The 17,009-nt window shown below is 34.7% G+C and overlaps 2 protein-coding genes across 2 annotated transcripts in view; one reads left to right on the forward strand and one right to left on the reverse strand.

Annotated features, from left to right (window-relative positions):
* LOC135198668 (dipeptidase 1-like) overlaps positions 1-17,009 on the forward strand; it is a 285,537-nt gene that overhangs the window by 134,694 nt on the left and 133,834 nt on the right. The gene's annotated exons all lie outside the window — the stretch shown is intronic.
* Positions 11,567-12,451, reverse strand: LOC135197154 (axoneme-associated protein mst101(2)-like). Its single transcript, XM_064224134.1, has one exon. It carries the CDS (start codon positions 12,449-12,451, stop codon positions 11,567-11,569), a length of 885 nt encoding a protein of 294 aa, XP_064080204.1.

Consider the following 17,009-nt stretch of genomic DNA (forward strand, 5'->3'; position numbering starts at 1 on the left):
AAAAATATGAAAGATGTTGGGAGATACATGACGTTCCCATTTTTACTATTCATTTGCGAAAATGAATATCATGTTGATTTTCATCGAATTTTTAAAAAGAATTTTTTTATGAAATATTCTAAGTATCCTCCGTATCAACCAACATCATCTCTCTCTCTCTCTCTCTCTCTCTCCAACTTGATGGCAGCGGCGGAGGAAAAAGGATTTCATCCTTCATAAACCAGGCTTTTGCTCACCAAAGAGAATTCCTCTTGTCGGAAAGAAAACTTTTCTTTTACGTCAAGAGTCGTTGCATCTCCCGAATATCTTAAACTATATCGAGGTGGAGTGTTGTTTATTATTTCTCAACGATAGCGTTGAAGTGAAAACAAAATTGCTCTTTCCAAGAAGCAAGCCAAAATCCGTAGACCTTCAGGTTACTCACGAATATATGCATACACATACAGACGCATATGTATGTATGTATGTATGTGTATGTATGTATGTATGTATGTATGAATATATATATATATATATATATATATATATATATATATATATATATATATATATATTCTGCATACCCATTTTCCTTTTAAATGTGTTGACATCAGAGCATATTGTAACCCGACTCCACTTGGCAATCGACTAGCGGTATTTCAAAGCGGTAGTGTCTCACATTATATACTACATATATATATATATATATATATATATATATATATATATATATATAATATATATATATATATATATATATATATATATATATATATATATAAAAGCAAAAGCCACAAAGGAAAGTGAAAACACAAAGGAAAGTGAAACGGAGTACTGCGTGGCCTTTCGACACAATGTCCTTTACTTGGCAGACTGACATAAATATGAAGATAGGTTTACAAAGAGAGGTCGTATAAATATGTACTTAAAATCCAGCACACCGGGAGAATTAGTAACCTTCCCAAAACGGGTACAATTTAAGAGGTTTACAAAAGGTTAAGTACAACTGCTCAGAAGCAGGGACAAGACAATTGAGAGATTATACAGGGCAGTGACTGACCACACACAAAATTTTCATTTTGGTAAACACCAAAACATTTTTCACAATGTAAACTTATTCACAAAATATATATTACACTTACATATACAAAGAAAATATCTGGAAGTTAACTAATTTGTAATGAAGTTTGTGATCTTATCTTTAAGGTCATTCTAAAACACGTTATTATACAAGGGTCCATAATACAAGACAGAGCTAAGATCAAAATTACAATTAAGAGTAAGTTGTATAATGATGGATCTAGAAGATTTCGTGACAAGACATCTTTTGATCTTGTAATTACTTAACTGCCATTCCAGTTTATTCAAGTAGTCGCTTTCACCTAAATGAATGAATATTGAATTGGATATTTGCCCAATTTTGACAGAATACTTATGCTGTTGAATTCTTGGTTCTAAATCCTTGCTAGATTGGCCGATATAGTGAGGGGCAATCCAAACATGGAATTTTATATATTATGTTGATGCTTTTCTTGGCACCATTTTTCATTATTTATATATTCATCACGTTCCAAATTTTCGTGGTCCAGTTATATATATATATAAAATGGTTATTGATATTCAATTATGTTTGTTGAGGAGGGAGAAAAAAAGAACGTCGCGAAAACAAAATTCTCGTAAGAAACTTCAAGACAAGATCAAGCCAAACCGACAAAGAAAGATTCAAAATTAAACGGAAATTCCATGAAACTTATTGTTCCCAATAGCAAAGCAGCCAATAACGGAAATTTTGTCAAATAAGTCCGTGAATGAAACGCTACACCTTTTTTTTTAGTCGTGAAAGGAATGACAAGCTAGATGGCAAAGTAAAATCAGAGGACCAGGGTAATTATATTATTACTTATATATAAGATACGTCTGTGGTTAATAGAGCTTTTGATACACTGAGGTTTTCGCCCAGATTGTTTCGGTTAGACCTTATTTATTGTTTGTTAGAAGAAAGAATCACTGTATAACTTTTAACGCATTTCTGGTTACTTTAATTTGCCTTTAATCAATATCCACATCCTCGAAAACCTACATTCTTTTCATTTCAGGTCAGGATGGCCCTTGTAATCTTACCTGAAAAACTCTTTCATAGTTATTTACTTCTTTATTGATAACAGTTTGTTTTACATCCTCAACGGAGAATTTCACATCACCACGGTCGGACAATGAATAATTGTTTGACTTATCCTGCTCCTTCTGAGACATAAAACTGAAACTTGATCTCCTCCAAAGCATTATTCTCTGTTTAAAGATACCAAATTTTATTCTAACTCTAACAATCACATAATGTAAAGTAGTAACATCAGACCTAATGTCAATATAAACGAAGTAAAACAATTCTAACGTCAGCCAGAACTATGAAATTGTATAAAGCATTCTATAAACTTTGTTAACCAGAAGGTCATTTACAAAATGCAACAAAAATGTTCCAGTTGAAATACCATGCGTCATGTGTCGGCATCTCTGCATATTTGTGGCAAATAGCAAAGGAAAGCATACATACATGCACATATAATTTATCTAATTTCACGCCATTCCATTAAGAAAGGTATAGTTACAAGATTTAAGTTAGGGCTCTTCAAGCCAAACGTTTATTTGTTTTCGGAATCAGCAATTACATATTCAATCCCCTTCGGTTTTTTTCTTTCTTTATTCACGCCCAACTTACTTGCCATTTCATTTTCTTAAAGTTATTACATCAACTATCAGTAACTCAGTCCTTCATTAACTTGTTCAACTGGTCAGCGAGAGGGAAAAGTTGCTTCAAAAATACTTATTTACTGATAACAAATTCATCCATCTTTGGTTCCACAGTCGTGACATATACACCATTATTTTTTTTTTCTAGGAAAGGAAGTTCATAAGCTTCTACCAATGCTTAAAAAACATTATTATAGTTCTGTTATTCTTTTCATGAAAGGATATTCAGTATTGAAAAGATTTCAAACTATTACCGAGAAAATTTTCTTTATGGTTTCTTTTCCCGTTTCCTCTAATAATTTATAAAGTTCTATAGCCGAGATTATACTACGTATATGTCTCAATTCGCACAATAAGGATATAGCATTAAAGTGAAACTTGAAAAGGAACTACTAGACAATGTTTAGACATTATGAAAAAAGTTTTTACAAAAAATATTTTTTCTTAATTCTACTTGCAAGTAGTTATCAGATCTAAATTAAAGAAAAAAATCGATTAAAATGAATACTATGCAAACAGAAAAACAACTTTGGTTTGGGAGTTTCCATGAAATACTAAGGGGTATTCGTGAAAAGGGCTTTCAAAAATGATAACTCGTCTTTGCTGTGATTTGTCACCTTACAAGTTTTTTAGAAGCGAATTGCAAGTAAGCATATACTTGACACTGAATTCAGAGCAGAGAAAAACATTCTATGGTGAAATCGCCTCGGTGTGCGCTTACTGTAATATAGTGCATCCTATATATAAATTCAACTCCTGTTGGAAAGCCAGTAGTTGGATGAGCGGCTACATATGAAGACAAGTTCAGTCATCTTTTCATCGCATGTCTGACATTTGGCTTTTAAAGTATTTAATTTCCGAAATATGCGAAATCTGTTATTGAAGTTCCAGACATGCTACTGACATTCAAATCGTTAACCACTGACGTATAAATGCGAATTTACTTTTCTTGCTAAATTATTCACTTATAATTTATTGATTTTTTACGTTTAGATATCATAATTGCTAGCTGATATATATGTATTTCATACGTAAAATCCACAAAACTATCCCAACACAAGATGTGCAGTAAACGTGTATTAAGTATCTGCATCAGCAAGGCCTATCTAAGTATTTTGCCAATAAATTTCCTGTTCGAAATTCTATTAGGTGAACAAGAATTTAATTGCTTTTCGCGGTTACTATAATTCAAACCTACTTCTGAATTAATCGTGATTTAATGTTTTTTTTAATGGAATGATACCAAATTTAATTAATTGCGTCCCACATAGGCACTCCTGTAAAATCTGAAGCAGCTCTGATATTGGTGTCCTGAGGAATTTAGGAAAAATTTAGATTGAAAGTAATCACTTAGACAAGGCAGCTAATCGTTTAGAATTCTCAAGAATTATCTGTATTATGTCAAATGAGCAGAGACTTCCATTACAATTACAATTACTTCTGCTTTTCACAGTTCAATATAAACGAAAAAAAATATCACTCGATCAGGATCGATCATTATATTATAAATAAAATTTATTATCTTAACAGCAACGCAGAGCTAAGCCAGGTATAATATATCACCTTCATCCCATTATCAACAAGTTGTTCGGACGAGATTGAAAAGAAAAGCTGAAGAATATCGATAATTCTTGGTTTATCTTCAATCAATCCTTACTTAATTGAGTGCCAGATTTAATTCAAGACGTCTGTTCTTCATATAATGATCAACCTTAAGCGTAATGGTCTTTATAATAGCCCTTTGGTGCTGCGTGTCATTTTCTTGAAGACGCTTTGAAGGAAGGTTAAAGATCTGGTACTCCTTCGTCTGAATTTTCTCGTGGTCGTATCCTGTTCACATATCATATATCACAGTTTAATTTTAGTGATAGAAATACATATACACGTACGTATGTTTGTTTGTATAATCTGTTAACTGGCGTTTGTACGTGGGTATAAAAGATTGCTTTACAGGTACACTTTGCTTATGCATTCAAACATAGACCTCTGGTTTCGTTTGAGAAAGAAGCTTGGAGTTTTCAAATAACAGTTATGGAGCAGGATTCTTGCCAGGCGCAGGCCATCGTTTATTCATTACACCACTCGTGCAGTGGCTGTAACACACACACACACACACACACACACACAAAAGCAGTTTTCAGTCAATTTAGCAATTCAAGGATCCTGTCAAGTAACAAATCATAATTGTTAGGATTTAAGTGAAATGAAGAATACTTTTGTAAGCACAAAGACAAGATTGGCAAAAATGGAGACTTAAAAAAAATGAATGATAGAACTACGTCTAATTGGAAGTAGAGGAAATATTTCATGCACCGTTCAGAATATCAAAATTAAGACTTTAAGCAGACACCTGTATATAAGTACAGGCCGACGACTTTTTGAGGTCATTTTGCTGAGGCATGGTTGCTTGTTCTGATTCAGTTGACGATGATATGGTAAAATTTCAACTTTTTAATGACGTCCGCCAACATAGGTGGAAGGAGGTTATGCATTAGCCCATTTTTTGTCTTAATATTTTTTATTCAATATCTACTTCACATGACTATATATATATATATATATATATATATATATATATATATGTGTGTGTGTGTGTGTGTGTGTGTGTGTACGTATGTACATACATGCATACATACATACGTACACAGACAGACAGACAAACACATAAACATATATATATATATATATATATATATATATATGATATATATATATAATAAAATCTTGAAATTTGCAAGACCAGTCATGAATTTAATTTCAACCAGGAACGCCTTTGCTTCAGTTTCTCCAGGCTACACATAGAATTTGAATAAAATCGTGCTCATAAAATCAAAAACAGTTTTTTTCTATATTTGCGTCAAAATATTTTATTTGAAGCCCTAATGATCCCATTATCAATAGATAGATAGAGATGGTTAATCATCGAATATTATACATTTTAAACTGGACCATACATGAAATTAAAGACGTTAATTGAATCTAAGGATACTATTCCTTTCCTTGTTGACATAAATAAAATAAAAGTTTCAGTTTTCCCAGTCTCCAAATATTTATGAGAGCAAATGAAAATAATATGACATTTAGGTTCTGAATAGCAAATCATGAGATAATTTTTCGGTAATGAGCTTTTGATAAAGAAAAATGAAGGTAGCGTTTTAGTATGCTAGTTCTCATAATCAGAACACGTAATGGAGACTTTGATGTATTCTTGATTAACCAGATTAATGAAGCATTGATGACAAAATCTGATCAAAAAAGTGTTCTGCTACAGCCTGGCAAAGCAAAATGCGATTTTAGTTTCCTGTAAACTAAAGCTATTGAGATATTATTTATCTGTCCGTCCGCACTTTTTATCTCCGTTCTCAGATCTGGAAAACTGTTGAGGCTAAAGGTCTACAAATTGGTATGTTAATCATCCACCCTCCAATCATCAAACATATTTAATTGCAGCCCTCTAGCCTCAGTAGGTTTTATTATATCTAATGATAAAGTCAGCTGAGTTTCATAGGCACTGGCTAAGAGTTTCATACGGCATTATAAGCTGTACAGAAAACTCGATTGCGGCGAAGAAACTTGGGCGCATTATTTGCTTGTTCTTGTGAGTATAGGTCATGCTGAGATGAAGTCAAAATTCTCCACTGATAAGGTGAAATAACAGATAATATTCTTTTACCGAGTCACATTCGTTTCTTCGGTATGCAAAAACCTTGATTTCCGTGTATGTTAATCATACAAAAAAAATTTTTTGCATTTAAAATTTATGAAGGAAATATGAAAGTTGAAAAATCTAAAATATATAAAAAAGATTATAAGACAAAAAATAGGGAAAATATAAACAATACAAAAATATAAAATAAGTATTAGGAATTTAGAAAATGTAAAAACTGAAAATATAAAAATGAAAATACAAAAAATAAAAAATATAAAAATTTACAAAAATAAAACAAATTTAATATATGAAAATAATAAATATAAAAATATTAAATATAAAAATATAAAGATATATAATAAATGCAAATTCAGCGCCATAAAATTTTGAAATTCGTTCTTCTTTTGGGGATAGTTGCTGTTATCCAACTCTTTCCCTCGACAAGTTTGTGAATAGAAGCATTTAGCCTCATTTTTTCCCTCAAGACCTCAGGGAAGCAATTCCCTTGATTCGTCATTTCTGAATATTGAGAGCTGCCAATTCTCCGGAATTCCCAGAAATTATGAGCGATCTTGAAATGTCTCTTGTTGAAAATGATTGGCGACCGAAGTCTTTCAGTATAAACTCGTATAAGGGTCAACTATTTGCAACCTATTTCTTGTTTTTTGAAGCCTTGTTTGCGGCAATTAACTGCAGATCGTTAGGAGGGCGATTAAATTGATACTTTAATAACATGGCTATTTTGTTTGAATAGTTCTGTTGATTAGGTACCTACAAAAGGATACTTGCATGTAACTCGTCAACCGTTCGATTATAACTGTGCATGTAACTCGTCAACCGTTCGATTATAACTGTTCATGCGTCTGTTTGTTTGTTTTGTTTGTATGGTGTTTTTACGTTGCATGGAACCAGTGGTTATTCAGCAACGGGACCAACGGCTTTACGTGACTTCCGAACCACGTCGAGAGTGAACTTCTATCGCCAGAAATACACATCGCTGACTCCTCAGTGGAATCTCGAGAATCAAACTCGCGGCCACCGAGGTGGCAGGCCAAGACCATACCGATCACGCCACTGAGGCGCTTTCATGTGCCTGTTAGAACGTTTATTATTATACATTTGTACGTATATACATATTTATATATATATATATATATATATATATATATATATGTATGTATGTGTGTGTATGTGTTTATACATATATATATATACATATGCATATGCATACTGTCAAGCGTGTATACATGATATTTTACTCATTTGCGTGATAGTCTATATACGTACATACATTCATGAGTACATACATATTACCATAATAATTAATGTTTTTTGTTCGATGTGTTTTTTGGCCCTTTCAAAATTATTTACAGACGCCACAGATTTAATTAGTCACATATAGGAAATCTCGCCATCTAACAATAACATACTAAGAACAAAATTAAAAACTTTACAGTGCTCATTCCAAGCTTGCATTTAGTGAAAAATTCCAAGGATTATGGAAAAAGATCCTTACGGTAGGCATTCATCATAAAAACGGAGACACCCTGGCAAGTGGGGATTACAACGGCGAAACGTTGAACGCGTATTTGATGGAGGAACCAAACCACAACAGGAATAGGAATTAACAAATCAGCAAGAGTTAAGAAAAAAATAAAAAGTTATATTTCTGCTACGTGTCACTACGTAAACAACGGTGGCTCTGCAAGTTATAAGAAAGAAACCTTCTTTGTGGATATGAAGAGGAATTATGACATGTTTCCATGATGAAAATGTACATATGCGGCTGGAAACGAAACGAACACCTGAAAATGGATCTGAGTGTTAATGAAGACGCATTGAAAGACAAAGCCTGAGGTTGGATCGTTGCCTGGTAGATGCTTTTAAAAAGTCTTTTTGAATCGTATGTTGTGAGAACTCAATAACGAAAATGGTTTTGCCAGAAGAAGAACATCGGATGTAAATCTAAGTTTGGTTAGACATTTTGGAATAACATGAAGATGAATGCAATTCACTCTAAATGGATGACGATAAGTGAAGTTGCATGCATGCATGATTAATATATTATGCAGGTAAACAGTTTTTGGTGTCCCGGGATAAGAATGAAAGAAAAAGGTGCACGGAAGATGTTAAGGAAAAGGGAGAGTCTCTGATGTACAACAAAGAAACGTTTGTTTGGAAAAACAGTAGACTTTAAACTTTGTGGAGGAGAACAAGATTACAGCTGCTGAAATATATATTACTCATTCCACAGAACGAAATATAATAAAATGAGCAAAAGAGCAAAAGTAAATATTGGGGAGGAGGGTTAAGAAAATATGAGGCAGTATCCAAATACCCTAAGTTAACTGTACAGCTGATGGTAATGATGATCATACCTCTTCATTTCAATAAGATAAGAATTCACTGTTGTATCAGAAATATCTATGTGTCTCTGCCTTTCTAGCACCACCCTCCTCCATTCTCTCTCTCTCTCTCTCCTCTCTCTTCTCTCTCTCTCTCTCTCTCTTATACTGAGGGACCTGGGGAAAGCCGAACTAGCTGTAAGCTCTGTAAGGTAAGGTCTCTCTCTCTCTCTCTCTCTCTCTCTCTCTCTCTCTCTCTCTCAACACGAATGACATGCATTTTATTGGGCATTTTGTCTGTATCCCTGGGGAACACAGCTCCAGTTACTGGAGGCTTCCCACCATGACAGATGCATCATTTCTTCCATTTGTCGATATAAGATATCCGCATGTTCCCGATGTCTGCATTTCGCAATTCCCGAAGAAGAGGGAATGAGAGCACCCAGACTAAAGATGAGTAACGCGAAAATATTTAGACTATTTAGAAACTCCAAATATCACATCTCGAGACCTTCCGAGAAACTTGACGAATTTTATGTGGATTTCAAATCTGTCATTTGGTAATAAAGATCTTTTTCATGTCGGTTGCTCCAATGACGCAATCAAATTACTTTTGCCGCCATAGGTTGTGTATAAAACGTAATGTATAAAACGTTGTGTATAAAACGTTAAGTATATCGGAATTTGGATACGAGTTCAGTTTCTTGTAATCATTGTTTCATTATATTGACGCTCTAACAAGTATATAACTATATATATAATATATTATATATATATAATATATATATATATATTATACTATATATATATATGTGTGTGTGTGTGGTGTGTGTGTGTATATATATATATTGTGTATATTATATATATATATATATATATATATATATATATATATATATATCAATATAATATATATATATATGTGTGTGCGTGTGTGTGTGTGTGTATATATATATCATGTGTGGGATATATATATATATATATATATATATATATATATATATATATATGTATGTATATATATATGTATGATATATGTATATATATATATATATATATATATATATATATATATCTATATATATATATATTATGAATATGAGATCAATTGCTTACAATCATTGTATCATTACATTGACATTCTAACCTAATACACACACACACACTATATATATATATATCTATAGTGTACTTATACATATAATGATTTTTTCTATTCTTTCAACGATTTATGAAATAAAAAGCTCAATGAAAACAAAAATGCAATTCAAACATACGGCTCTGTAAGTAAAGCTTTCATACCATAACTTGCTTCACATACCAACATACTGTGATAATCACAATTGTCTCTTGAATTCTCGAATTCCCCACTGCAAGTGCTGAAGTTGAAGCTGGATGGAACGTAAATCAGAAAAATCTGTCTTTCTTAAGGTGAGTTTACACTAGGCTTCACCCCACGGGGCACATGTAAGACTCTTCACCAACTCCTCCCAAATTCTTGTTAGCCCCGCCTACTGGACTGCTCATCAAGAGTCACGCCTCACCACTAACACACCACACCCTAAATGAGCAGTTCAGTAGGCGGGGGGTAACAAGAATTTTGGAGGAGTTGGTGACGAAGGCATCCCAATGGTGAAGGAATCAAAAGACTATAGTTTACATTCGATTTACATAAACATCTCCAGAAAATGACTTGGATAATATCTTTTTGGAAGGCAAAGAATTGCCTATAAAATGCCGGAATATTCTTGGGTCATAGTCGAATTACAGAGAACAGAACAGCGGCGAAGGTAGACGATTATATACCCAGCTCAAAACCGAAACTTTTTGCTAAGAGAAAGAGAGAGTGAACGAGGTCACGTATTCCATAATCAGTGAACTGAGAGAGAGAGAGAGAGAGAGAGAGAGAGAGAGAGAGAGTTTGTTGTTTGTTGAATGGCATCGGAGATACAAGGAGAGAGAGAGAGAGAGAAGAGAGAGAGAGGAGAGAGAGAGAGAGACAGAGCTTTGTAGAACCGGAGAGAAAGAGAGACAGACGACAACAAACGACGTAAACTCATTAAATTCTGGTTGAGAAAGAGATGATGACATACCTCTGAAAATGATTCAATTCTGTTAGGGAAGAACTGGTCTTATTAATGGGCTTATTGATTCCAGGAGAGGAAATAACATCCTTACAGATGCGAGCGCATGTCTTTGTGACTTGCACGCGTGCCGCATGTCTTCCACCTGCCACTTTCATTCGTAATTATAGATATCAGGCTTCTGTTTCTGGCATTTTCTCTTTGCAGTCTTTTTTCCTATGTCTCTTTGTTCGTCTGGCATTTTCTCTTTGCAGTCTTTTTTCCTATGTCTCTTTGTTCGTCTGGCATTTTCTCTTTATAGTCTTTTTTCCTGTCTCTTTGTTCGTCTGGCATTTTCTCTTTGTAGTCTTTTTTCCTGTCTCTTTGTTCGTCTGGCATTTTCTCTTTGCAGTCTTTTTTTCCTGTCTCTTTGTTCGTCTGGCATTTTCTCTTTGTAGTCTTTTTTCCTGTCTCTTTGTTCGTCTGCATTTTCTCTTTCAGTCTTTTTCTTAGTCTCTTTGTTCGTCTGGCATTTTCTCTTTCAGTCTTTTTTCTTATGTCTCTTTGTTCGTCTGGCATTTTCTCTTTGCAGCCTTTTTTCCTATGTCTCTTTGTTCGTCTGGCATTTTCTCTTTGCAGTCTTTTTTCTTATGTCTCTTTGTTCGTCTGGCATTTTCTCTTGCAGTCTTTTTTCCTGTCTCTTTGTTCGTCTGGTATTTTCTCTTTGCAGTCTTTTTTCCTGTCTCTTTGTTCGTCTGGCATTTTCTCTTTCAGTCTTTTTCTTATGTCTCTTTGTTCGTCTGGCATTTTCTCTTTGCAGTCTTTTTTTTTTGTCTCTTTGTTCGTCTGGCATTTTCTCTTTGCAGCCTTTTTTCCTGTCCTCTTGTTCGTCTGGCATTTTCTCTTTGCAGTCTTTTTCCTGTCTCTTTGTTCGTCTGGCATTTTCTCTTTGCAGTCTTTTTTCCTGTCTCTTTGTTCGTCTGGCATTTTCTCTTTGCAGTCTTTTTTTCCTGTCTCTTTGTTCGTCTGGCATTTTCTCTTTGCAGTCTTTTTTCCTGTCTCTTTGTTCGTCTGGCATTTTCTCTTTCAGTCTTTTTTCTTATGTCTCTTTGTTCGTCTGGCATTTTCTCTTTGCAGTCTTTTTTCTTATGTCTCTTTGTTCGTCTGGCATTTTCTCTTTGCAGTCTTTTTTCCTGTCTCTTTGTTCGTCTGGCATTTTCTCTTTCAGTCTTTTTTCTTATGTCTCTTTGTTCGTCTGGCATTTTCTCTTTGCAGTCTTTTTTCCTGTCTCTTTGTTCGTCTGGCATTTTCTCTTTGCAGTCTTTTTTCCTATGTCTCTTTGTTCGTCTGGCATTTTCTCTTTCAGTCTTTTTTCTTATGTCTCTTTGTTCGTCTGGCATTTTCTCTTTGCAGTCTTTTTTCCTGTCTCTTTGTTCGTCTGGCATTTTCTCTTTGCAGTCTTTTTTCCTGTCTCTTTGTTGTCTGAATTTTTCATCTTTCAGTCTTTTTTCTATCTCTTTGCTCGTCTGGCATTTTCTTTTGCAGTCTTTTTTCATGTCCTCTTTGGTTATCTGGCATTTTCTCTTTGCAGTCTTTTTTTCCTGTCTTTGTTCGTCTGCATTTTCTCTTTGCAGTCTTTTTTCCTGTCTCTTTGTTCGTCGGGCCATTTTTCTCTTTCAGTCTTTTTTATTATGTCCTTCTTTGTTCTCTGGCATTATTCTTTGTTAGTCCTTTTTTCCTGTCTCTTTGTTCGTTCTGAATTTTCTCTTTTCAGTCTTTTTTCCTGTCTCTTTGTTCGTGGCATTTTTCTCTTTCAAGGTTCTTTTTTCTTATGTCTCTTTGTTTCGTCTGGCATTTTCTCTTTGGTTAGTCTTTTTTTTGTCTCTTTGTCGTCTGGCATTTTCTCTTTGTAGTCTTTTTTCTTATGTCTCTTTGTTCGTATGGCTTTTCTCTTTGTAGTTTTTTTCTTTTTCCTGTCTCTTTGTCGTTGGTATTTTCTCCTTTGTATCTTTTTTTATTTATTCTCGTTTTTGTATGGCATTTTCTCTTTGTAGTCTCCATGTTATCTTTGTTCGTGTGGCATTTTCTCTTTGTAGTCTTTTTTCTTATGTCTCTTTGTTCGTCTGGCATTTTCTCTTTCAGTCTTTTTTCTTATTTTCGTTATGGCTCTTTGTATTTTTCGTCTGGCATTTTCTCTTTGTAGTCTTTTTCTTGTCTCTTTGTTCGTCTGGCATTTTTCTCTTTGTAGTCTTTTTTCTTATGTCCTCCGTTTGTTCGTCTGCATTTTCTCTTTGTAGTCTTTTTTCCTGTCTCTTTGTTCTTTGGGAGACTTTTTTACTGGGCATTTTGGCTCTTGCAGTCTTTTTTCCTGTCTCTTTGTTCGCCTGGCATTTTCTCTTTGCAGTCTTTTTCTGTCTCTTTGTTCGTCTTGCATTTTCTCTTTGCAGTCCTTTTTTTCTTAGTCTCTTTGTTCGTGGCATTTCCTCTTTCAGTCTTTTTTCTGTATCTTTGTTCGTCTGGCATGTCTCTTTGTGGGGCAAGTCTTTTTTCCTTGTTCTCTTTGGTTTCCCGCCTTTGGCATTTTCTTTTTTTCTGAAGTCTTTTTTTCCTGGGTTTTCTCTTTGTTCGGTTTTTTTCCTGGCTTTTGTTCTCTTTGGCAAGAGTCCTTTTTTCTTATGGTTTTCTCTTTGGTTCGTTTTTTCTTGCAGTTTCTCTCTTTCAGGCTTTTTTCCTTTTTTATGTCTCTTTTTTCGTCCTGGCCATTTTCTCTTTCAGTCTTTTTTCTTATTGTCTCTTTCTTTCGTTTTTTCCTGGGGGGGGCATTTTCTCTTTGGGCCAGTCCTTTTTTCCTTTATGTCTATTTGTTCGGCCTGGCATTTTCCTCTTTCAGTCTTTTTTTCCTGTCTCTTTGTTTCGTCCTGGCATTTTCTCTTTCCAATCTTTTTTCTTATTTGTTCTCTTTGGGTTTCGTCCTTTGGAGGCAATTTTCTCTTTGCAGTCTTTTTCCTGGTCTCTTTGTTCGTCCCCTGGCATTTTCTCTTTCAGTCTTTTTTTCCTTTATGTTCTCTTTGTTCGTTCTGGCATTTTCTTTCTTGGCAGTCTTTTTTCCCTGTCTCTTTGTTCGTTCTTGGCATTTTCTCTTTTTTATTTGCGGTCTTTTTCCATTTGGTCTTTTTTCTTTGTTTTTTCGTTCTGGCTTTTCTCCTTTCCGTCCCTTTTTTCTTATTGTTTTTTCTGTTTGTTCGCCTTGGCATTTTTCCTCTTTTGCAGTCTTTTTTTCCTTCTCTTTGTTCGGTCTTGCATTTTCTCTTTGCCGGTTTTCCTTTTTCCTGTCTTTTTTTTCCCCTTTGTTCGTTCTGGCATTTTTCCTCTTTGCAGTCTTTTTTTTCCTTATGTCTTCTTTTGTTCGTCCTGGCATTTCTTTCTTTCAGTCTTTTTTTCTTATGTCTCTTTGTTTCGTCTGGGCATTTTTATCTTTGCCCCAGTCTTTTTTTACTATTGGTTTTCCTCCTTGTGTTTTTTCGTCGTTGTGGCATTTTCTCTTTGTAGTCCTTTTTCTTATTTGTCTTTTTTCCCTTTGTTCGTCTTGGCCGAATTTTTTCTCTTTCAAAATCTTTTTTCTTATGTCTCTTTGTTTCGTTCTGGGCATTTTTTCATCTAGGTTTTCTTTTTCATGTCTCTTTTGTTCGGGTTTGTGCCTTTTCTCTTTGGTTTAGTCTTTTTTTCCTATGTCTCTTTGTTCGGTCTTTTGGCATTCCTCTCCTTTGTATTCTTTTTTCCTGTCTCTTTGTTCGTCTGGCATTTTCTCTTTGCAGTCCTTTTTTTCCTGTCTCTTTGTTTCGCCTTTGCATCTCTGCAATTTTCTCCTTTGTCGCTTTGTTTCCCCGTCTTTGCATTTTCTCTTTGGCAGTCTTTTTTCCTGTCTTTTGGTCTGGCATTTTCTTCTTTGCTCTTTTTTCCCTGTCTCTTTGTTCGTCTGGGCATTTTCTCTTTTTTTCCCAGTTTCTTTTTCTTTTTTCTCGTTTGTTCGCCTGCATTTTTCTCTTTTGCAGTCTTTTTTCCGTCTCTTTGTTTCGTCTGCATTTTCTTCCCCTGGCATTTCTCTTTTTTCCTATGTCTCTTTTGTTCGTCTTGGCATTTTCTTTTTTCTATTCTCTTTGTTCGTCTGGCTTTTTCCTTCAGTCTTTTTTCCTTCTCTTTGTTCGTCTGGCCTTTTCTCCTTTTCATTCTTTTTTCTTATGTCTCTTTGTTTTCTTCTGGCATTTTCTCTTTGCAGTTCTTTTTCCTTGGTCTCTTTGTTCGTCTGGCATTTTCTCTTTCAGTCTTTTTTCTTATTCCTCTTTCTTTTTCTCTTGGCATTTTCTCTTTGCAGTCTTTTTTCTGTCTCTTTGTTCGTCTGGCATTTTCTCTTTGCGTCCTTTTTTTTCCCATGTCTCTTTGTTCGTCTGGCATTTTCCTCTTTCAGTCTTTTTTCTTATGTTCTTTTGTTTGTCTGGCATTTCTCTTTGCAGTCTTTTTTCCCTGTCTCTTTGTTCGTCTGGCATTTTCTCTTTGCGTCTTTTTTCCTGTCTCTTTGGTTCGTCTGGCGTTTTCTCTTTGCAGTCTTTTTTCCTATGTCTCTTTGTTCGTCTGGCATTTTCTCTTTTTCAGTTCCTTTTTTTCTTATGTCTCTTTGTTCGTCTGGGCATTTTTTCTTTGCAGTCTTTTTTTACTATTCTCTTTTGTTCGTCTGGGCATTTTCTTTTTTCTTGCAGTCTTTTTTTCCTGTCTCTTTGTTTCGTCTGCATTTTCTCTTTGCAGTCTTTTTTTCCTATGTTCTCTGTTCGTCTGGGCATTTTCTCTTGCAGTCTTTTTTCCTGTCTCTTTGTTCGTCTGGCATTTTTCTCTTTCAGTCTTTTTTCTTGGTCTCTTTGTTTCGTCCCTGGCATTTTCTCTTTGCAGCCTTTTATTCCTGTCTCTTTGTTCGCACCCTGGTATTTTCTCTTTTTCCAGCCCCCCCCTTTTTTCCTATGTCTCTTTGTTCTTCCTGGCATTTTATCTTTCAGTCTTTACTTTATTTCCTGTTTGTTCGTCTGGCATTTTCTCTTTGCCAGCCTTTTCTATTTGTCCTCTTATGTCGTCTGCAATTTCTCTTTGCAGTCTTTTTTCCTATGTCCTCTTTGTTCGTCTGGCATTTGTTTTTTCTCTTTGCAGCCTCTTTTTTATGTCTCTTTGTTCGCTGGCATTTTATCTTTTTTCCAGGTCTTTTATTTTTTCTTATGGTCTCTTTGTTCGTTTCGGCATTTTCTTCTTTGCAGTTTTCTTTTTTCCTTTATGGTTTCTCTTTTTTCATCTTGTCTATTTTCCCCTCTTTGCAGTCTTTTTTCCCTGTCTCTTTGTTTTCGTCTGGCAATTTCTCTTTGCCAGCCTTTTTCCTTATGTTCCTTTTTTCCTTGGTTCGTTCTGGCATTTTCTCTTTCAGTCTTTTTTCTATGGTTTTCTCTTTGTTTTTTCGTTTGCTTGGCATTTTCTCTTTGCAGCCTTTTTTCCTATGTCTCTTTGTTCGTTTTTCTCTTTTGCCGCCTCATGGTTTCTTTTTTCTTTGTCGTCGGTCATTTTCTCTTTTTCAGTCTTTTTTCTTTATTGGTCCTTCTTTGTTCGTCTGCATTTCTCTTTGCCAGGACTTTTTTTCTTATGTCTTTTGTTTTTTCCGTCTTGTATTTTCTCTTTGCAGTCTTTTTTTCTTATGGTTTTCTCTTGTTTTTCCGTCTTTGCATTTTCCTCTTTGCCAGTCTTTTTTCCTGTCTCTCTGTTAGTTTCTTTGTTCCAAATGAAAATTCGTCTTGACACAGGTTCTTAACATGCTTACAATTATGATTAGGTCACCATCCTCTTACAACAACGTAAGAGTGATTCCATGTACATTGGGAACTTATCATCACACATTACAAAAACAAAATGCAATTCAATGACCGTAAGTGACAATGATAATCTCATGCAGCACTTGTTAGAACTACTAATTAATCGCAGACTTTAATTCAAGCTATTTGTGACATATGAGAGATATGTGTGTTTATAACATGTGCTACTCAAACAGCTAAAGTCTTGCTTTATTACAAAGGCGACTAAAAAGACAGCTGCTGCCTTGCAGTCTTACTTTCTAGTAAAAGGCTAGGCTCACCACCAATAACTGTGGAAACTGCTGACTTGCAGTCTTACTTTTTAGTAAAAGGCTATAGGCCCACC

The sequence above is a fragment of the Macrobrachium nipponense genome, chromosome 23, assembly GCF_015104395.2.
Source record: "Macrobrachium nipponense isolate FS-2020 chromosome 23, ASM1510439v2, whole genome shotgun sequence".
Classification (NCBI taxonomy): Eukaryota; Metazoa; Arthropoda; class Malacostraca; order Decapoda; family Palaemonidae; genus Macrobrachium; species Macrobrachium nipponense.

Bases quoted from the DNA above. Each gene is read 5' to 3' on its own strand.
- LOC135197154 (XM_064224134.1), bottom strand. From the start codon at position 12,451: ATGGCCCGACGAACAAAGAGACAGGAAAAAAGACTGCAAAGAGAAAAT.